This window comes from Lupinus angustifolius, chromosome LG11, assembly GCF_001865875.1.
Source record: "Lupinus angustifolius cultivar Tanjil chromosome LG11, LupAngTanjil_v1.0, whole genome shotgun sequence".
In the NCBI taxonomy this organism is placed as follows: domain Eukaryota; kingdom Viridiplantae; phylum Streptophyta; class Magnoliopsida; order Fabales; family Fabaceae; genus Lupinus; species Lupinus angustifolius.
The window spans coordinates 1,528,601-1,556,337 of NC_032019.1; the positions used below are offsets into that span (position 1 = coordinate 1,528,601).

The following is a 27,737-nucleotide window of genomic DNA, read 5'->3' on the forward strand; positions in this document are numbered from 1 at the left end:
TAAAATTAGTACGAATCATTAAATTCTGACTTATTGTATCACTCAAACAAAGACACTTCTCGGCCTTGAATCATGATTGCCGTTGCTATTTTTACTCAAATAATTCATGTCTCAAACTATAAAAAAAAAGACAGGTGTTTAAGTGGGTTCAGGATATACTTTATTTTGTTTATTAATGCTACAATGAATAGTGTCAGCACACAAGAAATTCCCGTTTAAGTACTTCGTAGCTTTGACAAAAAGGTATGTAACAATATTTAATTAAAAAAATGTGCTGATTTATCAATAACAAATACCTTGTTCACTTGCTAACTAAATAAAATACATCCACCCATTTGAGAAGGGAAGGGGAGATAAATTATGAATTATAAAAATTCAGCAACCTTGCTTCATGGAAGAATTCTTCAACTCTTCCTTGATCTACAAGTTAGTACTTGATCAAATATGTAATCTGGATTAACCTGAACTTTGTCAATCCTTAACTATATGTAATGTTGGATAGTAGTAACAGAACAAACAAATAAATAATAAATAGAACTTTGTGGTCAGAATCGCCTCTAAAGAAGCATCTCGCATGGCAGCACTTAATACTCATGCTACCATTTGTTCCTGCTGTTCTATGTACAGCTGCTCTACCCATGGTGGAAGCATCTCTTTACTGAGATCATATTGCTGCTGCTGCTGCTGCTTCTTCTCAGCACCAAATCTCTCCGACCTATCTCTAACCAATGAATGAACCCATGGCACATCTGGCTCAACAAGTTCTGATTGTGCCATAGGGGATGATACCCCATTGTTTCTGAACCCAAATGAAGCAGATTTCCTCAGCTTGCTCAATTCATCTTCGTTTACACCCCAGTCCAGCTTCCCAGTCGGGGAACCCCAATCTGAAAGGGCAGAGGACTGCCTACAGGAGGGGCTGGAGGGTGAAGACAGCCCAAGATGGTTTGCTGCAGCACCACGATCAATGAAACTCTGGCTTCGCCTCGCGAAGGCAGCAGACCTAGAATTCATTGTTGCTGCTGCGACAGCAGCCGATGAGTCAAACCCGTATGGTGAGGATTTATACACAGGAGAGGAAGGCATGTTGTTGGATGGATAACTTGCGCGAAGGTGGTTCATGTTTTGGCGCGTCTGAAGGGTGTTTAGAGTTTGCATCTGTGTGGATGTTGAAGGTTGTACAGAAAGTCCATGTAGCTGAGATAATGTAGAAGCATCAGCAGATGCTAACAGCTCATCAAGGTTAGTTGGATGCAAATCACCCATCCGTCTTCGGAAGGATGGGGAAGAAATTCTAGCAATCTCTTCAATCAATTGCTGCTGCTGCTGCTGTTGACAAGCGTGGCTAGGACTTCCTAGGCCGAGCAGTTCCATCTCGAAATCGAGATCCCTGGCACTCAAAGCAGCCTTCAGCTGGCTACTCGGAAGCTGCAATGATGATAGATTAAGGTTGGTTTGGTTCTGCCACATGTTTCCACTCTTGGGAGATGAAGCTGCCAAAGTTGACATTGGTGGTGTTGAAACAGTTGACATGGGCAATGACGAACTGAGACACAATGGACTCATTAGTGTCATGTCAGGTGCACTAGCTGAATAGGATTTTGGTGAAGGCATCGCTGAACCAGTGGAAGCATACACAGGGCGCAACTCTTCAGGTTTGTGAGCAAAAAAGCAGACCTTTCTATTGCAGCCAGTCTCATCCTTGCAAAGCCTTGTCCGGTATTGTGCAGGATGTAGCCAGGACTCAAAAACACCATGTGCATACTCACAGGAATCTCCCTTTTGGCAGGCCCCCTTGCGAAACTCAGGGCAGGGAACACAACTGTAAGGGTATTTCCGTGGGTCTCTCCTCCTTGCATTCTCCCCTGGATGAACAAATGGACACTCGGTCCAGTCATGGGAGTAAGCCCTCGAGCATGGCTTCACCTTGAAGCTATACATCCTAAACTCGTCCGTTCCATATACACAGTTGTTTATGTCAGGCAACGATATATCAACGGGATATTCTTTCTTATCAGCCCCTTCTTTTTTCTCAGAAGGCATCTCCTCCGTCTCGTACAAGAGTTGATCGCCTTTCCCGCCTCTGAGAGACAAATCCAAAGCCTTCCTTCGTGAATTGGACGAAGGATTAAAGCCAGGAGCAACCAGATTAACAGGCTTGTTGCCAATAGCATCAAGGCAATCAGCATCTGCCCCAGCATCAAGCAAGAGCTTGACAATCTCGAGTGAGGATTCAGAACCCCCAGCAACAGCGCAATGGAGGGCAGTGACCCTATCAGAACCACACACCTTGTTCACATCAACCATACCAAATTCAATAATATACTTAACCACGTTAGTGCTTCCAAACAAAGAAGCAATCATGACAGGGGTCCTCTTTTCATACCCCATCTTCTTCGATCCAATTCTTCTACCGTACCAAAATCCAGCCTCGTTAACCTCCAATCCTTTCTCTTCCACTTCTCTTTTGAAAGCTTCAACATCATCAGACGCAGACAATTCAAGCAAAATCTTCTGAAACTCACTTTCCATGACTTGATTTGAGGTAGAAAGTGTGTTTTTTGAACCACAGCGCATGCCCCAAATCCTGCAGAATTGAACAGCATAAACTCAATAAACCACTCAATTTAAACGTCACCATTCTCACAGCAAAAAAAACAGTTAAAAATCTAAATCAGAAAACAAATCTTCCTATTCCCAGAATATCTAATAAAGATGCAAAAGAGCGTGCTATACCAACTTCATCGAATAATATTAGATGCTTCGCAGTATAATCAACTATCAAAGACAACAACATGGTATTCTAATTCCAATACTTACTTTCTTATCACTACAATCTCAAAATTGAGCAAACACTAGCAAAAACTCATAACCTAAATCTAAAACCAAAGTTTCAAACTTTGGTCTACCTAGAAGCAGACCCACAAAGTATTTTGGTCAAATCCAGCCAAAGCAAACTAAAGTTAAACAACAAGATAATAAAAACAAACTTTATGATAGGTTTAAAGACACACCTTTGTTGTTGTTGTTGGTGATGATGATGATGCAAGAGAGACTAAGTAGAATTAAAAAACGAGAAGACGAGGGAAAAAGAAGAGGTGAAGTCCTTTTTAATTGTAAGAGAGGAAAGTGTGACTTTTCCTCCTCCTTCTCTTTGGTCAAAGTCAATTATATAATTCTAATCCTTAACGTTAAGGCAAATGCAAGTAAATGAGATTGAAATGCAACTCTAATTTTGTGTGGGTCCCACCGTTCCATTATCCCAACGGTTGGCTAGATGCCTCTAGTGTGAGATAATTTATTTCATCAAATTATTACTAAAATTATGAAATAGGTTTTATTTATTTATTTTTAGACATGTTTTTTTTTTTTATAGAAATCAATTAAATATGATATATTTATAATTTTAGAGATAGTAGAAAATAATTTATTTTGATATAATTTATTCTCCTTTTTATATTAAATGTACTTTTAGTGGTGTAAAGGTGGCACAAGTACTATAAAGTTGATGATTCTTAACTATTGTATTAGAATATATGAATAATGATATAATCTCATGCATAAGAGAGTTAAAGAAAATGGTGCATCTAAAAGGTTATGACCATTGTTATTATCGGATGCTTGCTGACTCATCCTTCCACTATACCATGAAAACCTCTTCCATTCACATTTGTTGATTACTGTAGCCCTTGGAAAAACAGAACCATAGTTTCTTATAGTAGCACTTCAAAAAGAAAGAATTATTAACAACATTATGCTACTATCTATCATCTCAGTAAAGGAACGTGTTTGTTCTTAACTTGGTTTCTATTTACATCTTATATATTATAAGAAGTATAATTATATCCATTAAAACATTTTCCTAATATATATCATTATTTTTTTCACTTTTTACCCTAATTGATAAAATATTATAGAGAAAACACTAAAATATAAATTAATGTAACTTCGAAACACGATAGATAAATAGACACATAAAATCTTTATATTATAGAAAAATATAAAGATTTGTCAATAAAAGCAAACCATACATAAGATATATGATAATGTTTTATGGTGTAGCTAAATTAAAAATATATTCGTATCTAGAACATTCCATTTTAAGAATTCAAAAATATTATTTATAGTGTAAATAAGCATTTGTTAGGTTTTGACCTATTAGTGCAAAGGAGAAATACACTAATATCTCTTGAGAAAGTGACTAATAGTTAGTTGTAGATCATGTGAAGCTTACACTGAGTAGTGGGAATTAAACACAGGCCTTTGTCATGCTGGGCCTTCAGAACTATGTCTTCAATTTCAGGTTGGATTGGTAATTGTTACATACTAGGACTGTGGAAGATCCAATAGCAAAGGATGGGGATTATGTATCCCCAATTCTCGTCTCATTTGGTGTCTCCATCTAATTAAAAAATTTAACTTAATTAAAAAGAATATTATAATATCATAAATTAATTGGCTAAGTTTGGGACAGATAATCCTCGTCCAGTAGCAAACTCAACACTATCATTGAAAATTAATCAACGGTAAGGTCAAAAGGAAAAGCAAGGAGAAGAAATATTATAAGTGGAACAAATGAAAGAGAGGGGGAAAGGATTAATGATTATATATTCTTCACAGCTTCAATGTTATTATATTATCAAGACATATCCACTATGATTATGTATCGGCCTTTATGCTTCTAAGTTGGCTGCTGAGATATTAAAAATAATAATTTTGACCCCTTCTTTATGTTGCTTCTTTGTGCCACAGCCTCAGCAACCAAAATTGCTTAAGAAAGCATTTTGTCCATATTGTATTAAATAATTTTATCCTATTCATTAGACTCTTATTGTTTCTTTGACTTTCAAATGTGTTTGTTTCTGGTTCTCTAAGAAGGCAATATGGATATAAAATTGCATTGGAGAATACTCCAAGTAAGGAGGATTATGGCAGCTGACAAAGAATACGATGAATAATATCTCCTAATTTTAATTTGGGCATGAGAAATAATCAAAGTTGGAATTAAATAAATTACGACTTCTCTTCATTTAATATTTTCATGAAAAGAATGAACTAGTCCCACCATCAAAATTCAAAAGAGTGGAAAAAATTATGAAAGGAATACAAAAATTGAGCTGAAGTTATCCATATCAGTCATGATCACATGAGCTTATTTTCCTCATATGGCAAAAGCTTTCAATCACAATTTTGGTTTGTTTATAAGCAACACAAAGTAACATCTTCCTGTTACCTTTTGACTCTAACATTAGTAGCACAGTATTGGGGATCCTTGAACCGATTGCATTTGGTGCAGTACACTAAGTTTTGCATCATTAAGAAAACGGAAAATTGTGTTACTCTCTGCATGAGTTAATTACATTCGACATTACGAAATTACACAAAATAACATTATAAATCTTCTAGCTGTGGGAATATCATGTATGTGTGGTAATATCACATGACCTCAAGTGAGGTTGTGGGGATCATATGTCCCTAATATTATCCAATTTCATGTTCCAAGCCAATCATATAGTAACACGTAGATAACTTAAAAATTTTAAAATAAAAAAGTAATAAAATGGTTGGCTTGAGATATGAAATGAGACACCGTTTGAGACAGATGATCTCAATCCCACTAAAACTGAACATAACTTAGTCATCAACCTCAACTCCCCACTAGGAACCACCGATAATTGGCATGAAAACAATATTATTTAATGAAGCTAAAATATATACAATTTTTATCAAAAACAAATTAATAATGAAATACTACAAATTTTTAATATACGCGTTGAAGTTCATACAAATCTGAAAATAGTAAGATTGGTTTACTATAGTTTGTTAGCTATAGTTCTATTCATACAAGTTTTCTGGTACATAGCATAAAGAAGTACCACACTGTCTCTAGTCCTGGAGGGATTAATTTGTATATGGAAATTGATTACACTTTTGGAGTCTATTATCTAGCTTTAACATAATAAATTAGTATCATAATAATTTGTATATTTAAATTAGTATCATATCAGACTTTTGGCTATTCAAAAACATTTAATTATATTATTTTTTATATTATTTTAATATAAGTAATGTTACTGTAAGAATTTTAATGTAGAAAATATTTTAAAAAGATATATTAACTTATTTAAAGGGCATAACTAATACTCTAATTAAAAGCTCTATAACTCAAACATTTATGTAATTATCAACTAATTGTCTTGATATTTATATAATTTTTCTCCGCTAAAAAAAAGTTTGTCTAATTCTGGAGTTTTGATGTTGACAGTTAAGAAAACATAGCTGATAGACATATCTATCTAAATTTTCCTTACATTTAAAAATAGAAAAATCAATTATATTATTTATTTCCAATCATCGTCCACACATCTTTGATTTGTTCACGCTAATAATTTGGATAACAAATTTAAATCCTTTATTCAAATATGCCATCCAGACAATGGTCACACAAATAAGACAAAACGCTCCACGGTAGCGCGTGTAAGAACAGAATCATCAAATTCTCCCTCTCTTCCATTCTTCCATTTTCTCTCTCTAGACCTTGTCGCACCACCACCACCACCACCACCACCCCATCTACTTGAAATATATAATAATACATCATCGCAGCCACCACCACATAATAAACACATCGAAATCCAAAATGGGCGAGTTGACTCAGACAGAAGTGTACTCTTCGCCGCCGTCGAACTCGCCACGAACTCAGCAACTATGGAAGTCAATGTTGAGCTGGTTGACTTTCTTCTTTAAGATTATAAGAGCACTCGTTCACTACCCTTTACTCTCTTTCTCTTCTTCTAATACATCATTCAAGCCTCTACCCTCAATTGAACTTCACGGTCACCTTGATTCCGCCGCCGCATCCGTTGAAATCACCGACGCCGATTCCGACCACCACCCTTCCCATAAACTCATGGTATGATATCATAATTATAAACCCAATTTGGTACTTTATTTACAACTAATTAATTCCGTCCCTTTTTGTACTTATGAAGTTTATTTTCTGTTAAATGAATTTAACATGGTATTCGTGGACGAGGACTAGATTTTCTGTTTTTATTATTTAAACTTTCTTGGTTCAAAGTTTATGCCTTTTTATAATTTGTTGATATTTGATGTTGTAAACTCTCATTAGCACTGTCTTGATTTTCAATATTTGAATAAATAAATCTTCGGAACTTCATTTATCAATAAAAAGGAAAAAATTGCAAGGTTGAACTTTTTTTCAAAAACAAGAGAGAAAAGTTGTTATAAGGTGCTATTTTGATGAGCTGTTATAAGTTTGCAAAATATGTCATTCTTTATTTTGTTGTCTTTTGTTCCTTCCTCAACCCCAAATCTTCTCTTCCAATCTTATATCAAATTTGCTGTTGTAGTGTAGATTCTGATCTTACATTTGCACTTGTAGGTAGTACTTGATTTGGATGAAACGCTGGTATGTGCATATGAGACATCAAGTTTGCCAGCTTCACTGCGTACTCAAGCTACTGAAGCCGGTTTGAATTGGTTTGAGTTTGAATGTGCGCCTTCAGACAAGGTATGTTACTTTATAACTTGTATGTATTGCTTGTCCAGAGCTACAATATTATGTCCTCACCTGGGCATGTTGGACTTTTAAGGAAGGAGAAGGGAAACCGAAAATCAGCCATGTTACCGTATTTGAACGTCCTGGGTTGAAAGAATTCATAAGGCAACTTAGTGAATTTGCAGATTTGGTGCTGTTTACTGCTGGTCTTGAAGGTTTGCTTCAAAATTCTAAGCTGTATACTCGTACATCATTTTGTTTTGGGGGATCTTTTCAAAATTTCAGAATGATATATGTCTCTTACAGGTTATGCTAGACCCCTTGTTGACATAATAGACATGGAAAATCGGTTTAGTTTACGACTTTATCGGCCCTCAACAACTACCACGTAAGTGGTTCTGCCTCATTTTCGATCCACTAATCTGTTTTCATGTAACTAATTTTTCTTGCTGTTCATTCATTACTAGTATCCAGGCAACAATACATGAATTATGTTTTAGAATTCATTTGATCTTTCTTTCTTGCCCCTTATTCCATGTTTTTGGTATTTCTTATAATCCATGTTCTTTCCGTCTTCTTTATAAGTTTGAGTAGAGATCATTTTATCTTGGCAACACTGATAAAACACCTACAGATACTGATATTTGGTGCAAGCTTGTTGCATTCATATGATATGACTTGACTTTCTTGGACTTAATGTGCCTCTGCTAAATTCAAAACTGGAGGAAACTTTTGTGCAATTATAAAAGAACCAAACAGCAAAAGTTTTCTTTTGATTATTTCTAGATTAATTTTGTTGGTGTGAAATAAAATGACAAGGAAACAACTGGTATGGGGAGACTGGAATACTAGGTAACCCTTCTACTCCTGTGGTCGAATGAGGATTTGTCTCATGAGTGGTTCAATGGGTTGAACTTGTAAGAATATCTTGCAATCTCAACATAACAAAAAAAGAAACCAAACAACATGGGGTTGGTATTATTTAGACAAAACACAAAAGTGTTAGATTTCTGGCCTCTGTAACTCCAAACACACATGTATGTTTGTTTTTATCATTTATGTGACGATTTAATTCTTTCCTTTTTACACTATCTTCAGTCTGCGCACAGTTTCTGGATAAAAGTTGTTCAACAATGTCAAATTTGATTAATCTGGATCCTTCATTGAATTTTGAAGTTGTTTAGTTGTCTATGTTTTTGAGGCTGAAAGTTCAGAGTGGAGTCTTCGAAACATAGCTGTACAAGTAGTCCTATTAATGCTGGATTCTTGCAGGGAATATCGGGAACATGTCAAAGATCTTAGCTGCATCTCAAAGGATCTATGCCGCATTGTTATTGTAGATAACAACCCCTTCAGCTTTTTATTGCAACCAGTAAATGGAATTCCATGCATCCCATTTTCTGCTGGGCAACCACATGACACACAGGTGCATAAATCATGTGCTATTGAAAATTAAAATCACCACCGACAAAATAAAGTAAAATAAAACCGCCTAATCCGACATTTTGATGATATATATTCTCTATATCTCATGTGTATTTTGCATGTTCTCATCAGCTTCTTGATGTCATTCTTCCACTTCTGAAGCAACTCTCTGAGCAGAAAGATGTAAGACCTATGCTCTATGAAAAGTTCCACATGAGTGATTGGTTCCAAAAGCAAGGGATTCCAGCTTCCTTCTGGACATAGTAGGACTAAGATCATTTGCCATGAAGGTCTTTCTTCTTCTTCTTTTCCTTTTTTGTGAAATTCTTAATTATAATGGTGGAAGCGCCGCGGCTGATTGGACTCAATAGATTTTTTGTATATCATAAAGTTGTTTCTGGAGCATCCAGTGGTGCTTCTTGACATAAAATCAGTTCATCATTTATGTATGTAGATTGCCAGAATGCTGATTATTGTTTATAGGCTCACAATCTGTTGGGAATTATGCTGATTCTTGTTTATAGGCTTCCAATATGTTGGGAATTATCTCATTTGTCTCTTGTACAATTATTTATTAATAACCATTTGCAGTCCAAGCATTCCTTAATCATTAAACCATTCATTATTTATCAACAATCATTTGTTTCTTGTACAATTATATAAGATTTGTATGAGATCCATTTATCATTAAAGCATTATCCCATCTCAATAGTTAGAGTTGGGTGAAATAGTATTAACATGCAGTTAACTCTAGAATGTATTCGGAGGGCACTTCTTTGAACTCAAGAAAATTTAACATTACTCCAAGATACCCATTTGCAAAATTCGTTTTTCATGTAATAAATTAATTTGAATAAACAAATTTATAGATAATCTATAGTCAAATATAATTATTTATATTACATGGCTGATAAATTATTAAAAGAACAATTTAATTAAAGTGCGACTGAACTTTATAATTACAAGTGAGTTAACAAAGGGAATGAAAAAATAATTTAGAATCCCAACAACTCGATCCATAGTCATTTTTAGATTGATAATTTAGAAGGCCTAACTTATGTTGTTTGATATAAGATTCCAACATGTATTGGACGGTATCTGTCAGAAGTCTCCAGCAATGTGTTGGGTAGCAATTGGCAAAGGGCAAAGCAACCAAGTTGATTAAGAGTATGGGCATATGCCTAATGTGAATAGAGATACTCTCTCTTACTTTAATTTGCTTATATTTTGAATGACAAAAATATCATTTTATTATACTTAAAAGGATAAATATATATATTAAATTTTCTTTGATTTTTCATGGAATTATCTTTCTATTAATGGAGAAGATTCATACTCGTCTTATCCTATTACTAAAACCCAACATCATGTTAGGTGTTTAGGTTGTAAAAACAAAAAATATATATATATATAAACTCTTTCCATCTTTTCCAGCTTGGCCTACCCTTATTCCCTTGAAGATATATTCAGTTCCCTAAATGAATTGACAAAAAGGAGCTGGAACTGCAGGTTTTATTCTCTCTACCTGGTTTTGATCTCTTTCTCTTGTATGTTCTGTTTGTCTATTTTAATACACTTTATTTATTCCTAGACACTCATTCGGTTGCATTGTCAAATTGTCTCCTTTTGACTTTAAAAGTACTGTTCCATGTTATTTATCTTACTCAGAGGATTGATATGTCATATTTAATGATATGTGATGTTAAAGAGGAAGATTTTCATCTTTGCATTACAATGATAATTTTTTTATCCGTGGAATTCTAGAGCAATATGAATTTACAATCTTGGCTCTTGGTTAAGTGGAGCAAGTCAATCACAAACCTTGATCTCAAGAATAAACAAATATACAATACAGTAATCTTACAATCTTTTTTTTGGTACATATAAATATACTTTTTCGAATTCTAGTTCAATAATATTTTTTTTGGTTGAATAATTATAGTGGAATATCAATGTACAGTCTTTTTTTAATAAAAATAATTAATAAGATAGTTATACTTTTTTTTGGTACGGGATAAAATATAATTTCATGTACACACTTTTTTTTCCTTCTAGGCAAGCATGTAATGTAAAAAGACATTAACAAAAATCATTTATCAACAGTCAATAAAACATTGATTGCAACTTAAACAACAACCTTTTGTATTACGAAATTGATGTGTTTGTTATTTTCATAAAAAAAATTCCATTCCCTCCCTCGTTTAATGCAGAACTAAATGTTAACAGTAGAAGTGCACTTGTAAAAAGTTGAAGGAAAATATGTCTTATTATAAAAGTCATCGATCCCCTATGATCTGTGCATCAATTGCAGAATGCAGACATATAATTTACCCAAAAGAATATACAAACGCAAAGGTTACATACTAATTGTATGAAATAAATTGCTATATTTGATTAGAAGAAGATTTGATTGTAAAGTATACATATGTCAAGGATGTTTGTCTTCCTATAGTATTTAATTACTTTTGGGTTGTGAGGAGCATATGGTTATGTTTAATCTGAATAATCATTGTACCAAGCTTTTGCAGCATAGCCATGATTATAGTTACAAAAGCAAAACACAATGTCTCATACATGTTGTTGTTTAAGGGTTACTTCACAAGTTAAGTTTTACAGGAAAATGAAGAGAAATCGAAGTTTTTAGAATTATCTCGTAAGTGTATTTCATGATTTTTAAGTTTTCATTTTTTTTTATTTCTTTCCAAAACTCAACTCACAAACAAACTCTTAAAATTTTATGAACTATTCCAATTATATATGATTCTTTCGGCACCTTTTCTTCAGGGTGTCACCCAACTCATAGATAGACGCCAATGAAATTCTTTCAAGGCAAAATGGGTACAAACTTACCAACAAAATAGACATTTTCCATGTGCATGTCATTCTAAAATTGGTATCAGCATGTTCAAGAGAGCTAACTATCACTGTCCTAATGGTTGGCGCTTTTATCTTTAATTTATGCTCTTCTTCTTAATTACATGTTAGCTTTTTATGAATAAATTGGTCAAAAAGTAACATACTAATTAATTGCTTGTTAATGCTGTTGTATCTCTAAATTTTTGATAATAAGGACATAACATTTTATTCGTACATGTTTGACAGTGAATAGTAGAATATTTCTCGAAAGGGTTTATCTATTAATTGTGCCACTACTTAGAAATGAAGTCCACCTACTTAAAATTTCACACTTAAACATTGTCACTATGTTGTTAAAAAATTAAATTTACACATCTTAGTGATGTAAATTACCTCTTAACTAAGCGCAAGTGTCTCTTTATGATTACCCTTCATCTTCTAAGAAACTTTTAAGTAAACTTATATGTTATATCATATTGTTAAAGGTCATTATCTGACCCTAAAATAAACCTTGGTTTTTTATATCACAAGCTAACTTATTTTCATCCCTAATTATATATGAGATCACATATTTTAGAGACACGACCCTTCATTTTATAATTTAATTAGGAAATTAATTGTTTGTTCGTATATGTTTCTAAGAGCACCCACAATGGTAACAAAAAAATTGTTCTTAGCAAAATAAACAATTCTTCGTTCAAGTTCACCATTAGAGAAGAGTCGTTTTTGTTCTTATTTCGTAATCATAAGCTAAATAAACAATGTTCTTAAAGTTGTGAGTCAACATTAAAAAATGAAAAAATATTACAAGAGATAAATATAAATGTGAGTATGTTTGTCTAGTCCAGATAAGAACTAAAAAGAGTTGCACCATTGACGGTGATTTTAGTTTGAGTTGCTTAAGTTATTGAAAAATGTAAACAAATATAAAATAATTAATGAGATTCATTTAAGAACGAAAAAGGATACTCTAAAATATATATTAGTTGCACCATTAATTTTTTTTGAATCTTGTGAAATTATTTAAAAGTATCATTGTGATATATTAGTTGATTTATATATTTTTACCTTATTTTTGCAATATAAACTCTTTAATTTTTGCACTACTCTTCCACACAAGAGTTACATAAATTTCCTCTTAATATGGATCGTTTTATACGTTTGTTACTACTACATCCATAAGTTTCCTCTTAATATGGATCATTTGCAAAACTCATTTTACCCGTTCTTAACTACTACATTAATTTTGTTTTTTAATTTCACCCCGTTGGAATCGGTCCTTGATGAGCTTTATTTAATATTTTTTAAAAGAGTAAAAAAATATCACAATTATTTTTCAAATTGATAATTAAAATTAACAATAACAATTATTCTTATCATAAAATAACTCTTGAAATTTCTATAGTATGTAACTAGCTTACTTGATTAAGCTATCGACTAAAAAACAAATGTTATAAGATTGTGATATATCATCTTCCACAACAAAGTAGATATATGGTTTATAAATCAATTAATAAACAAGTATTAATTTGCCACATATGTTAGTTTTCTTACAATGATATGAAAATTTGTAAGTATATATCATTTTTCATATTAGAGAGTTTGAAATTAAACAATTATTTTTCAAATTGATAATTAAAATTAGACAAGAACAATTATATTTTCATCATAAAATAACTCTTGAAATTGATAAAGTATGATTACTCGATTAAGCTATCAGAACGAAAAAAATGAATAAATAATATATTCTTTTATCCATAATAAAATGACATATATTAATTATAAACTAATCATTAATATAAGAAATATTATTTTATAATATATATTACTTTTTTGTACTATGATGAAAGCATGTTACAACTTCCAATGTTATTTTATCATCTTCTCCATTTTCCTCATTTTATGACATACAATTTAATATTCTTCAATTTTAATTAGGAATATTTAATTAGGAATATTCGAAGAAGTAAGTTTAAAAAATTTATTTCACATCATTTAATAGTTTAAATATAAATTTAAATCATTAGATCTCGGAGTAAGTGAATTCTCTATCATTTTATTTTCTTATATTTTTAATCTGAAACTAGTTGAATCTAGTGATTTAAACAAAGCATCTTTAGTAAAAAAAAATCCCTCAAACATCATACAACTATTATTATATTTATTAAAAGAGGAGTAAAATTCAATCATTTTGTGTTACTATCCGCTGAGATTAAAACTTCACAGTACTTGGCCAACTGCAAAAGAACCCCTCTTTCATTTTCAAGTCTGTTTTTGCCCTTTTGTTTTATCTTTAGTGGTCAAAAACAAAAATCCATAAAGTGATACTCATTTGAATATATGATTCTACATTTTAATTTCAAATATCACAAAAGTTTGCCCCACTTTTGAAAAAATATTTATTAACATTAATAAACTTACCACGTGCTAATATAACGATAAAATCTAAATCTCTAACAGTTCTAAATGGAAAAAATAATTAATTTATTTACCCTACCAGAACAAATAGAAAATCAAATCTGAGATATTAGTTTTGACTCTAATTAATTTCAATTCAAAAAGGGAATAAAATCGCCGCAGAATCCTCTGGATTTTATGGCCAAACACTCATATGATCCACGTTGCATTACTTACGTGTGCTACAAATGCATATATGTAGAAAGCACGTGGTAAATGCTATACGCGGTGGTCGTGTTGACTAGCACTAAATTTGATGCAATAACTATATAATCGGATAGAGATCACTGTCTCCAATACTTCATGTTTCAAGTTAATTAGAATATCCATTTAATTACTTTTTACTTTTAATTTTATTTATTTTATCAATATGTTAATATATGATTTACTTAAGATATAGAATAAAACATCATTGAGAACATGTTATCACCATTCCTATCTTTCTATATCAGTTGCTTAGTATAAAAAACAAAAGCAAATATGGATTATAAGTATACTTTAGTTTTTATTTTTAAAAGAGACTTTTTTTATTTTAGCTTTAGTCAAGTAATCTTTGAATTGATTGACATACATCTTTTTATTTTGTCAAATGGAAACAATATTCTTTGATTAAACATCAACGATGGAGTGATAATATATAAAACTCATATATTACCAATGATATATTTTTCTTCCTATTTCTTTATCAACTTTATTTGATGAATTTTCTTAATCTTATTCATAAAGGTTGCAATAAAGAATAAAAAATATTGAAAATTAAATTATTACCTTTTTAATGTATTAAATAACGTATAATAAAGTTTTAACGTTCAATTTAGTTTTTATTTTTACTATTAATATATAGTGTTTCTGTATTCATTACTCAATATAACAAATTTGACTAAAGCATGCAAACCTATTAACCTTTGCAACTTTTGTTAATTGATATGTACTTCTGTTAATGATGAAAAAACAAAATATATATCTATTCATTATTTTCTATCTTATGCATGAGCAATTCTTTAATAGATGTATACTTTTGTTTAAAGGATATATTGTTTTCAAAGTTTGTAGACCATGTTTGATCAATAAATGGAAAATGACAAATATTCAGTAGTTTTCTTCAAAACAAATTGCAGTTAAAATTTTATTTCCTTGTAGCAAAAGTCAATCCTCTTAATTCCTCAATATTTTTTGGTATATCATCAAGTGCGAGTGGGTTTGGAATTTACGTTAGTTAATTAGTTGGCTAAAAGGGAACATTGATATATATGGCTTTGATAATGCCATGTTTTGGGATGTGAATTATTCTCGATCAGGTGATTGTTTTTGCAGGAAACTTAGGAGCGTTTTCAGTTATTTTAGTTGAGCTTTGGCCATACTTATAGCTTTATAGTATTTGACTTCTGATAACGGCTTCTGTTATATTTGGATTAGAGCTTTTTGTTATCAACTTACCCATTTTATTTTTCTTTCTCATATGAAGTGGTCATGTGTTAATTAAAGTAGGTATCTTATTATTTCATGGTTATATGAGAATTATTAGCTTGATATGTGAGGGGATATAATATTTCTCTCAATGCATTCTTTATTTAAATTATGTTTGTTTTCGTTGCTATAGAGCATTTATTTATTTATTTAACCAATGGTATATTTGTTTCATAATAAGGAAATGTGTTTCTTGTATATTAGCCTAATATTATATATTTTATATTTAACCAAGGGTATATTTGATATATATTGTTGCATATTGTTATTATAGTGTGCTTTCTAATATTTCCAATATTTCTAACATCAAATACAATATTACTAACATGTTTTTAATAAAAAATTTATCAACTCACATAGATCAAAATATTAAAGATTTAATTTATAGGAAAAACAACTATGTATCTAAAAACAATTAATTGATGTATGATACCATCAATAGTACAAACAAATGCAATATCTTTTCGTCAAAAATATAATACAATATTCTGTTCAAATAAATACAATATGAACACTTTCCTTATATTCCATATACATGTAAATAACTAAAAAAGGTTCATGCTTTAGTTTGAGGAGGAGGAACCAACCAAACACGGCCTAAAAAAACCACAGCAGCTTCTAAACTCGATTCTCGAAATGTTTGAATCCATGTTTGTGAATTGTGATGTGTAACAACTGAGAGAGTCCACCATAGAAGACCTCAACAACTGAACACCCTGAAAAGTTTCACACTTTCACTACTCTCTTCTCTCTCTCTCTCTCTCTCTCTCTCTCTCTCTCTGCAAATGAAGCATAAACTAGCACAACCCACCATCATCCAAACTTCAAAATCTACCCTTTTAGATGGTGACAACTAAATCACCCTCCTCCGCCATCATCCTCACCGTCACCGCCGTCTTAACCTTCTCTTTGTTATTATCATTATGTGATGCTCTAGGCTCCGGCACCACCCTCGCTGTCAGTGACGCCTCCGCTACCGTCTGCGGCGTCGTGGCATCACAACCAACCCAACGCATTGAGTGCTACCGTAGCGGCTACGTTATCAATGTCGTACCCAACGTCTCATTTTCCGCCATCTCCGGCGGAAGAAAATACTTTTGCGGCCTCAGGTCCGGTAACTACAGCTTATTCTGCTGGGACACTGTTTCCTCCAATGTTACCTTCGAAAGTAGAAGACTTTACAACAATGACACTGTTCTATTTGAGAATCTCTCTGTTGGTGACACTCAAGTTTGCGCTACAATTGTTGGTGCTGGAACGGTGTCGTGTTGGAGAATCAATAGCGCGTTTGAATTGTCACCTTGGTATAATCACTTTGCTTCTATTTCATCTGGGTCTGGTTTTTCTTGTGGAATTGTGAAGAACAGTTCTCGAGTTTGGTGTTGGGGTAATGGGTCTATTGCTAGAAAGATAGAGAGTGAGTTTGGGAACATGTCTATGTTGAGTATTGTGGCGGGTGGCTCACATGTTTGTGGGTTGAATTCAAATGGGTTTTTGGTATGTAGAGGAAGTAACAATTTTGGTCAAATTGATGTTCCAAAAGGAGGGTCTTTTGAGTATTCTGGGTTGGCTCTTGGAGCTGAACATAGCTGTGCTATTAGGAGATGGAATGGTTCTGTTGTTTGTTGGGGTGGTAGGGGATTGTTCTCTGTTAATGTTACACAGGGTGTTTCTTTTGAGACCATTGTTTCTGGCTCCAATTTTACATGTGGATTGACAACAAACAATTTTTCTGTTATGTGTTGGGGCCCTGGTTGGTCTAATAGTGATGGTTATAGTTCTAGGTTTGAGCTTCCCTTGTCTCCTATTCTTCCCGGGCCTTGTGTTCAATCTTCTTGTAGTGATTGTGGTATATATCCCGGGTCTCAAATTTTGTGTTCTGGACAAGGTAACATTTGCAAGCCTCGGCCATGTTCGCCTCAAATGCCAGTCTCAGCGGTACCACTGGCTTTACCACCATCCCAGGCTTCTTCTCCTTTGCGGTCAAAGGCGTTGACATCTGGCTTGTTGGTACTTGCCATTGTTGGATCAGTGGGAGCTGTTTCTGGCATTTGCACCTTAATTTATTGCTTGTGGACTGGTGTTTGTTTGGGGAAGAAGAAAGTTTATAATTCTGTGCAGCCAACTATTACTAGAGGTGGCAGTTCAAATGGTGGTGTTAATAGGCTGGCTTCGAGATCATCCACCATTATGCGTCAGGGCTCAAGAATAATGCGGCGCCAGAGGAGTGGAACATCATCAATGAAACTTCCAGACAGGGCAGAGGAGTTCACTCTGGCAGAGCTTGTTGCTGCCACCAACAATTTCTCTCTTGAGAACAAGATTGGTGCTGGAAGCTATGGTGTTGTGTATAAATGCAAACTCGCTGATGGTCGCGAGGTAGCAATCAAGAGGGGTGACACTGGTACCAAGACGAAAAAGTTTCAAGAGAAAGAGTGTGCATTTGAGGCGGAATTGGGGTTCTTGTCCCGTCTACACCACAAGCATTTGGTTAGGTTAGTTGGGTACTGCCAAGAGAAAGATGAGAGGCTCTTGGTGTATGAATACATGAAGAATGGGGCACTATATGACCATTTGCATGACAAAAACAATGTGGACAGGAATAGTAGTGCCTTGAATTCTTGGAGAATGAGGATCAGAATTGCATTAGATGCTTCGCGAGGAATCGAATATCTTCATGATTATGCAGTTCCATCTATAATTCACCGAGATATCAAGTCCTCTAACATTCTGATTGATGCAAATTGGACGGCAAGAGTATCTGATTTTGGGCTGTCACTGATGAGTCCGGATTCAGGCCATGATTACCGGCCTACGAAGGCAGCCGGAACGGTTGGATACATTGATCCTGAGTATTATGGTCTAAATGTTTTGACATCAAAGAGTGACGTCTATGGACTTGGAGTGGTACTGCTAGAACTCTTGACAGGAAAGAGAGCTATATTCAAGCATGGTGAGAATGGAGGCACCCCTATGAGTGTTGTAGATTATGCTGTGCCTGCAATCATGGGAGGAGAATTGTTGCAGATTTTGGACCGGAGGGTTGAACCGCCGCAGTTGAATGAAACAGAAGCAGTGGAGCTGGTGGCCTATACCGCAATGCATTGTGTAAATTTGGAAGGGAAGGATAGACCAACAATGGCTGACATTGTGGCCAATTTGGAGCGTGCTTTGACTCTTTGTGATTCTAGTCATGGCAGCATTTCTAGCGGTATAATCTCTAATGTATCAGACTGATATTCAAACCCTGCCAAGGGAAACAAAATTGAAATTATTTCCTGATTCTTATAGATTCTTTCAGATAAGTTATATGGTATGCTCCTGAGTTGTAAAGTTTATGAGTGTCACATCTAACATAACATTAAGCTGTATGCAGAATTTTATGAAACGCTTACAGCCAGTGAAATTATCATTTACAATTTTTCTGTAGCAATTTAAGCTTTCAAATGAGAGTTTACAACATGCAATCCATGTATGCCATGCACATGCATTGCAGATTATAGTGTCCTTGATGCCTAATGCATGTTGTATGTGTGTCTACAAGTACACTAATTTTTTAACTTTTCTCCTAGTCCTTCAATTTTTATGCTACCTGTTAAAGCATTGTACTTGATGTTTATCTTAAAATAAGCAAACTTGGCACCAAATTTTGAAGGAATGAACTGATAAGATGGAGCATTATTTTGCTTACATCTATATTTGGTAGAAGACATTATAATGTTTGCTGTCCCACTAAGTATGCAATGATGTTGTGTCATGAATTTCTATTGATCTTGATTTGAATATAAGATACTACATGTTATATAAACATGTTAAGAAATCAATAAATAATATAAAAATTGATTAAAATAATGCCCTTTAATGCCCTTTAATGCATATTGGAATCTGAATTAAAAAGAGATTGAGAATTTATGTAGTAAAAAAGAAGAGTAATAAATGATGATATAATTAGAAATAAAAATATAAATGAGTATAATTAGAAAGAAAAATATAAATGAATATAATCGGAAAGGAAAGATATAAAGTATATCTGTTTATTAAAAGATAAAAAAAATGTAGAATAATATGATAAAATTGAAACATCAAAAGTTTTAGAAATAAAGTAGCAATTTGTTTTCAAGGTTGTGTAATCAGAATAAGAATATTTTTACTTAATTCTTCTGTGTCATTCTTATTTTATAAATTTTATTCTTAAATAAAAAACGAGGAGAGAGAATAAAAAATGTAGATGTAAGAATAATGTTTGCCATTGTGGGAAAAAAATAGATATTCCTTCTTATTTCACGGGAGTTGTAATAAATAATGTGTGAGACACAATGATTGTTCATAACGAAATAAGAATATTCTTACTCTGCTCTCTAATACGTGATTTTTATTTTCTGATTTTTGTTGTTAAATAAGAACAATTTTTTGTTGTTCTTAGCCAAGAGAAAGTGAGTATAGTGTTAGATATTGTAGAAAAAAGTAGATATTGTAGGAGTCAAATAAGAATAAACATGATATTTGTTATTATTATAAAAACGTAGATCTTATTCTTATTTCATAGAGTTATAATAAATTATAAAATATTGTGTCCGAACCAACTAAAATCAAAATTTTATTTGTTGTTCTAAGAGAGGGATGCAGATCATATGTCCCTATTCATATTTCATTTGGTGTCTCAAACCAATAAGAAAACTCAATTCAATTAAAAAATTATAAAAACATAAATTTATATTTTATATTATTTCGTAAAGTTTTATTGGTATCCTGACAATAAAATTTTGATCAATCAGAATCATGGCAAAATTTATGACATAACAGATGTCATCGATGTGACTTATTTCTACTGAACATTTGACGGGTGCTTGAGATAAGTGAGAGTGTGAACAAAGATTGACCTTCAAAGGTTGATAACACCATGCAAGTGCTCTCATTTTTCACTTGTTCTATAAGTAGTTGAGCTACTGGTCCCACAACAACCATATATAATATTTTTCCTTCTCTTTCATCTTTCTAAACATGGTCCCCATACAAAATAGACTGGTCTAGTTATCTAGCTATTTTTTCTTCTCTAAAAGATCATTGCTGACTTCTATGATGGGTATGACCAAGGAAAGGGTCCAATTTAAGAAGTGGATTGGTTAATGCCAATTCCACACTTCAGTTCTGTGATGTGAACATGAGTAATAATGATCTTGCATACATACAAACTCTGAGTAGACATCTTGAGGACTCATTCTGTGACCATTATTTGCTCTTCTTCATGAATGAAATAATAAAAATGCAAAATTTTCTCCACTAACCAATATGGATCGGTGCCTCAATGGCTCAAAATTTATGGCACATGCAAATTCTTCACATGGGTAGGGCCATGGGCCATAGGCTTAATGGTTTATAAATTTGTGAAGTGCAATGTGTTGGGACAGCAAAGGTGATGATGAGTGTGTCCTATGTTATGAATGGCCGGTAAGGTCCTTTATGTCTATTTATGTTGGGCAAGAATGCTTTTTTGTCAAGGAATGCACAGGTAGAGGCCATTTATTTATTTGTCTTCATGTCTTGTATCATAAAAGCTACCTTTAAATAATTCATCTCATAAGTGATACCCAACTAAGAAAATGCATTATAATACATTTGGGTGAGTAACAATAAGAATGGTTTCACTTCAATTCTAGTACATGTGAAAGGTATGATTTTAAAAGTAATGTGTCTTAGCCTTTCTCAAATCTAAAAGCTAATATTAGTGATATATATGTTTATTGACAAGACTTGGGAGCAATAAAATATATTTGTAAGATGATTTTGAAGACTTTTTCCTCCTTTATTTATCTCTAAAACTCAACTAATAAAACCATTAATAACGCATCCTCCCTCAAGGCCTCAATTACTTACAGTTTCACCATCATGCACTGTTTGTAAATTTTGTTAATATAGTTTTCTTTTATTATTCATGTTTGAAAAGGAAATGAAATTTTCTACCTTACTAACCATGACTTTCTTCCCTTTTTAAGACAAAAGTATAATAACAAAACATCAAATACCAAAACCAAACTTAGATTATTGATGAGTTGAACTGTTGAAGTATTGGCTTTCAAAACTTATATATGTATTTATTGACAAACCTTACAACACACAACATAATGTTGAATACACTCATCTCAACAAAACAAAACACACACCACAACTTATTTCTGAACACACCATTCACGATACAACCCAACTATTTACCTAGATAATGTAGAGCAGAAACATGCAGAGAACAGAATCAATTAAATTCGAAGCGCATAAGAAGCTTTACAGAGTTGTATTTTTCTCCCTTGTAGCTATAGAGTGGAACAGCACGAATTCCACTTCTTAGCTCCCACACAGGTAGGACTGTTTGTCCACCAAAGTCATCCTTATCAGACATGTCATACTCAAGAACTTGTATCACAAGCAGCGCCAATTCTGGAACAGTAAGTGTGAACTCAAACACTTCATTCCAATTAGGCAACCAATTATCCTCTATCACCTTAGTTTTTCTCATTACAGTATCATCTGCGACTCCAGCTATCCCCACCTGCATAAAAGTTTATCAAATCAATTGCAAAAGAGATGAATATGTGAAAGCAGAAGTAAAAGAAATGATAAAGAACCAACAAGTGACAACAAAAATATGGAAGCTATCATCTATGAAGCACGTTACGGATACGTGTGTTGGATATGATACGTATCCAATATGTCGATACTTATACACATTTTTTCTAAAATATAAAATATGATACATGTATAAAATAGTAAAAAATAGAGTTAATTACACTGACACTCTCACTTTTCTACAATATATCATGTTTTGTTTAACTTAATTGCATTTATCACATTTTTTGTTCACAAAATTACACTTATTTCTCATGCAATGGTGGTCGGTGTAATGAAAGTATAAAAACTATGGGAGGTTTGTGTAGGTGTAGAAAAGTGATGGGGGATTTGTATAATTTCACTAAAACTCAGGGGTGTCAGTGTAATTTACTCTAACAAATATGATAAAATTATAAGGGTAAATCAAAATATCAAAAGTAGAAAACATTATGGAAATTGTAAATCATTGTCTTCCAAAATTCCAAGTACCAAAACTAGAAAATATAGTAAAATAATTTATAAAATTGATAAAACGTATCTTATCTTATTATTTTTTTGTTGAAAACGTATCAGATACGTATTTTCATATTTATTATTTTTTTATTTATAATTTTTGGATATTATAGAGATATATATCCTTCACAAATCCGAACTATCCATATTGGATATGTGTGTCCGATACCGACACATGATAGTGTTCAACATATAAGTGATTTAGAAGCTATGATCACTACAACAAAATCATATAGTAGATCATATAACTTACTCTTGTGTAGAAGTCTGGAGGTGAGTATTTATCGAAGTGAGTGGACTTGAAATCATAGTACCATCCTTCCCCCATATATATAGTTACCTATATATAAAATAAGATTTAGTATGAACTTTCTTAGGACTTAGATTGGATCTAAACTAGAGACATTTAGACGAGGCATCTCATTGATATAGCTCTTACCTTCAAAGTAGTCTTCACAGATAACTTAGCTTTAGGATCGAAGACCTCATTATTTGGACCAGTCTTTAATAGAAAATCAGGTTTCTTAACATAACCACACCCACCATTGGCTTTGAACATTCCTTGCATCAACCAAAGTGATCTCCCATAACCCTGCCAGGAAACCACCAACAATGGAAACTGATTCATATCAAACAATATTATTCCATAATAAACTTATGAAGGTTAAACTATATTTGGTCTCCACCACGACATTTTTTGAGTTATAACTCAATGAAGTGTAGGGACCAAATTGAAAATGAAAATGATTTATGGAACATTATTTATGGAAAAAGAAGGGGAGGGAGAAACAGAAACCTGCATGTTAAGTGCTACCATTTGTGCTCCATGCATCCACCCAAGTAATGGGTTATAATTTGAAGACGTAATACGAGTACCTTTTGGATAAACCCTCACTATATTCCCCTGAGTAAACCTATATATAGTAACCCAGCAAAAGGTTTGAGTTTAAAGTCTAGAACCTAAACAGTATATACAAAAGGTTTGAGTTTATAACAAACATCGAATTAGTCATTGAGCAAAATGCTTAAGCTGTTAATGCGTTCAGAAATTTCTAATATACCCAGAAACCGTCAAACAGGATGATAGGTCAAATGCTTATGGTTGAAACATTAGCCCAAGATATAGTGTTTCAGAAATTACTAAGAGTATTTAGAAATATAGGTCCAAATGCTTTATTAATTATCACGAGGAAGGAGTAACGCAAGAAGTGCCGAACAACATATTCAAACAATAGCCATATCGAAAAGAAAGAGTATCTATCATATTAATTAAGAATTGTCAAGCACATGCAAATAAGTTCTCTCATAAAAGAATTCATTAGAAACATTTAACAAATACCTGACAAATTCTTTCCCAAGAGTTATAACAGCCTTTTCAAGTTGTCCCTCACTTAAACTTACACGTCTCACTTTATCAGCATCCACTTTCAGGCTTTCACGTAACCCACCTTTAGGCTTTCCAGCATGAATTGTAATTAGACGTCTATATTCTGGTGCTCCATTATTTTGTAACTTAGTATCTGATTCATCACTATCTTCCTCATCATCATCATCATTAAGATCTTCTTCATCCACAATGTTATCCTAATGATGGCAAAAACAAAAGTCATTAACAAATTTCCTCTACAAGATTAAATGCAACGGCAATTTATATACATCATTTATTTAGTCTCAGACCTTGACATCAGCTATAGTACCACGTTCTATATTTAGAGCTTCTTTTCCTAAAGCTTCTTCATCCACTGAAGCCTTTCCATGCTGTGAAGCCTCCCCTTTTTCCTTTATTTCTTTTGCCTCAAGGTACTCCTTTGGTGGTTTGGTTGATATAATAATCCTCTTCTTAAGTGATTCAGGAGAAGGGAATTGCTTCAAGCTTTCTATAGTTGGATAAAATAGTGTGTCTCCAAATGTTTGAGAAACCATCTAGAAATTTGGATAGGATTATTATATGGTGAACAACAAGAAATGTCAGCACTTTGAATCTCAGTAAAAGTATAATTAACTAACCTCAGCCACTTTAGCCTGAAGATCTGGAGTAAGGTGGTCTTCTAGGGTTATTACAACTGGATATTCTGATGTCTCAAAGGCATGTTCCTTAATAGCCCTCAAACATGTTATAAGCTCCACAGGAGTAGTCAATGTCCTGTATTAAAATGAAATAGCTATGTCAACAGCTATATTTCAAAATCATAAGAAAATCATTTCTAGTTTCAATTGGCAATGGTAAATAATATAATATATTTATTTTGTATCTCACACAGACACACATTTATCCAGTTTCACAAGCACCAAAAATGAAGGTAAAAGAGAGATACGAGGCGCGAATTAGTATAAAACTCAACATCTTGTGACCCATTAACTTACCTTCCATGAAGAACATCCACGTTGTCCTTTGATGCATTAGGCCATATGTCCAATTCAATAACCCTTACACCTCTCTTTAGAGCACGTATGATGGGGACATCACTACAATCGCTACTAAGTTGATTTCCAGTTAGATAGGAATTATGGCCGGTATATATGAAATAATGCGACAAGGGTAAAGTCATATCATTGTGCACCTGGAATAGAAGAAACAATTCATCAAAACACAATGACCAGAAAAAGAGAATGCATATAATGATACAGTAAATAAGATCAATACTTATTGAAGTAATGATGAGTTGCAGGAGGAGCTGAATTCGTGGCCAATATGTTAAGAAAGTGTCCTTGTGAAAATAGTAATTCTCTCTCGAATAATAGAAAAGATCCCTATTCAAAATAAGATAATGAACTAAATGACTAACTTATTTAAACACAATCAAACACCAATAAACACAAAGACTTATTCACTAGGTGATATCAGCTACCTAAATTAATCTACCATAAAGGAAATAACATAAAAAGTAAAGGTGTATCTTGAAGACACTATGATACCATTGGTATATCTAAACAAGAAAGGTATCCTACAATGAAATATGAAATAAAGCACATCATATTAAGAGCAAATCCATGTCTCAAAGAAGCAACCTGACAGAAAGGTTTTACCATGTAATTGCATAAACCATTCTTTAAAAACAACCTCGTCTAGTACTATCACTTATTATCATGTAACTTCAATTACAAATCATAGGAGAGGAACTCAAAATTGGGAGTAGGTCTATATGCTTAAACGGTTAGCTAGATTCAAATCTATTTGATTAGTTAAGGATTAGTTTGAGTTGAATTTTGACCCTAATTTAATGTAAACTATTTTTTGGTTCAAGATCACTTCAAGTTTAAAAACTTCTGAATGATTAAACAAGCTCAAATTTAAATAAAATGATTTTGAATTGAACTAAAAATTGAACAAGTTAAAGAAAGAATAATCAAGTATAATTTAATAAATTAAATTAATAAACTAACTCAATTATTAAGTGAATTTTTTTATATATATTAAAATTAAAATTTTCAAATAAATGGATTTAAAGTTATCATTTCTTATTTATATATATATATATATATATATATATATATATATATATATATATATATATATATATATATATATATATATATATATATATATATATATATATATATATATATATATATAAATAAGAAATGATAACTTTAAATCCATTTATTTGAAAATTTTAATTTTAATATATATAAAAAAATTCACTTAATAATTGAGTTAGTTTATTAATTTAATTTATTAAATTATACTTGATTATTCTTTCTTTAACTTGTTCAATTTTTAGTTCAATTCAAAATCATTTTATTCATGAATCAATTTATATCAAGGTGAATCAAGTTTCGAACAAATAACGAATTAATTTGATTCATTATTATGTATACCCAAGTAAAACAACAACAAAAATACAAATCCTAATCATCAATCGATTTTCTTACTAGCAGTTCCTACTTCATAAACGGGACTAAGCAATATCTATATAGTGTTAAATTATGTTGGAGGGGTATTAAGATGCTTACCAAAGTTTAATTGAAAGCAACACAAAATACAACTTTAGGAACAAGACAAAACTCGTAGGATGGGCCATTCATGTCACATTTGAAGTCACAATTCAATGACAAAACTTCTTTCATTTAAAAAGATAAATTATAAAAACAAAAATTAATATTTAAATTACGGGGACAAGTGATCCTTGTCCAAATTATAAGCACTTACAAAACAAACGAAAAAGGCAAGAGGGAATCAATCAGCAGTTTGAAAAAAGAACACGAAAATTGGAAAGCAAATAATGCCAAATCCAGAGAGCTAGTTATCTCAAACGAGTGAGAACATCAAACAGTGAAAAATGAAAATGAAAAAACATGTTTTTATTTACCCCAAGAGAAGGTGGAAGTGGTTGGTTATTATCACTGAGGAGATACTTGAAGAAACTTTCATTGTTAAGTCCCTTGCGATGGAAATGCTTGAGGGAATCGATGATGGCTTGAGCATCTTCTATGGTGGCATTCTCCTGTTTCTGAACCTCAACTAGGAACCTTTGAAGTTGAGAAGGTGTCATGAGCTCATTTTCAGAGTAATTTTGGAAAAAGGTGTTGATCTCCGGTGGCGCCTCCGCTAAGGCATGTTTGAAGCGGCGGCTGAAGCAGAAGCAGACAGTGTATGCCTGTTTCGACATAACGGTGAGTTGATTGTGTTCAGTTTTGTTCTGTTTCTTTTTCAACTCTTCATAGAGAGAGATATATGAATGTGTGTGTTGATCGGAGAAAGTGAGTAATGCTTTGGGTGAGGAGGTTGACTTCTCACGATGGTCGATGTGTGGGTCCTACCCAGGATCATTTCACATTCTAACTAACGACTCAACTGCTTTAGAGTGGGGCCCTCATTAAAAATTTAAATTTAATAACAAATATTCCCTCCTTTTTTATATGCAAGACATAAGCATGCCTCTGGAAAATTATTCCT

General features: G+C 32.7%; 4 protein-coding genes and 1 long non-coding RNA gene across 5 annotated transcripts; 3 read left to right on the forward strand and 2 right to left on the reverse strand.

Annotated features, from left to right (window-relative positions):
• On the reverse strand, positions 435-3,115 carry LOC109360696 (zinc finger CCCH domain-containing protein 29-like). The gene is made up of 2 exons (XM_019605753.1): positions 3,015-3,115; positions 435-2,587 (listed from the first exon to the last, which is right to left on the reverse strand). The coding sequence occupies exon 2, from the start codon at positions 2,575-2,577 to the stop codon at positions 592-594; it is 1,986 nt and encodes a 661-aa protein (XP_019461298.1). The 5' UTR covers positions 2,578-2,587; positions 3,015-3,115; the 3' UTR covers positions 435-591.
• On the forward strand, positions 2,578-22,671 carry LOC109360700. Its single transcript, XR_002109209.1, has 4 exons — positions 2,578-3,018; positions 13,977-13,978; positions 19,062-19,070; positions 22,660-22,671. It is a non-coding gene; the product is annotated as an uncharacterized LOC109360700 (long non-coding RNA).
• Positions 6,427-9,554, forward strand: LOC109360698 (carboxy-terminal domain RNA polymerase II polypeptide A small phosphatase 1-like). Its single transcript, XM_019605755.1, has 6 exons — positions 6,427-6,913; positions 7,406-7,534; positions 7,617-7,737; positions 7,829-7,910; positions 8,795-8,948; positions 9,080-9,554. Exons 1-6 carry the CDS (start codon positions 6,641-6,643, stop codon positions 9,209-9,211), a joined length of 891 nt encoding a protein of 296 aa, XP_019461300.1. The 5' UTR covers positions 6,427-6,640; the 3' UTR covers positions 9,212-9,554.
• LOC109360695 (putative serine/threonine-protein kinase-like protein CCR3) lies at positions 16,310-19,372 on the forward strand. The gene has a single exon (XM_019605752.1). It carries the CDS (start codon positions 16,571-16,573, stop codon positions 18,962-18,964), a length of 2,394 nt encoding a protein of 797 aa, XP_019461297.1. The 5' UTR covers positions 16,310-16,570; the 3' UTR covers positions 18,965-19,372.
• Positions 21,728-27,509, reverse strand: LOC109360697 (phosphoinositide phospholipase C 2-like). The gene is made up of 9 exons (XM_019605754.1): positions 27,151-27,509; positions 25,205-25,401; positions 24,848-24,983; positions 24,518-24,763; positions 24,180-24,424; positions 23,637-23,754; positions 23,280-23,432; positions 23,094-23,180; positions 21,728-22,268 (listed from the first exon to the last, which is right to left on the reverse strand). The coding sequence occupies exons 1-9, from the start codon at positions 27,448-27,450 to the stop codon at positions 21,975-21,977; spliced, it is 1,776 nt and encodes a 591-aa protein (XP_019461299.1). The 5' UTR covers positions 27,451-27,509; the 3' UTR covers positions 21,728-21,974.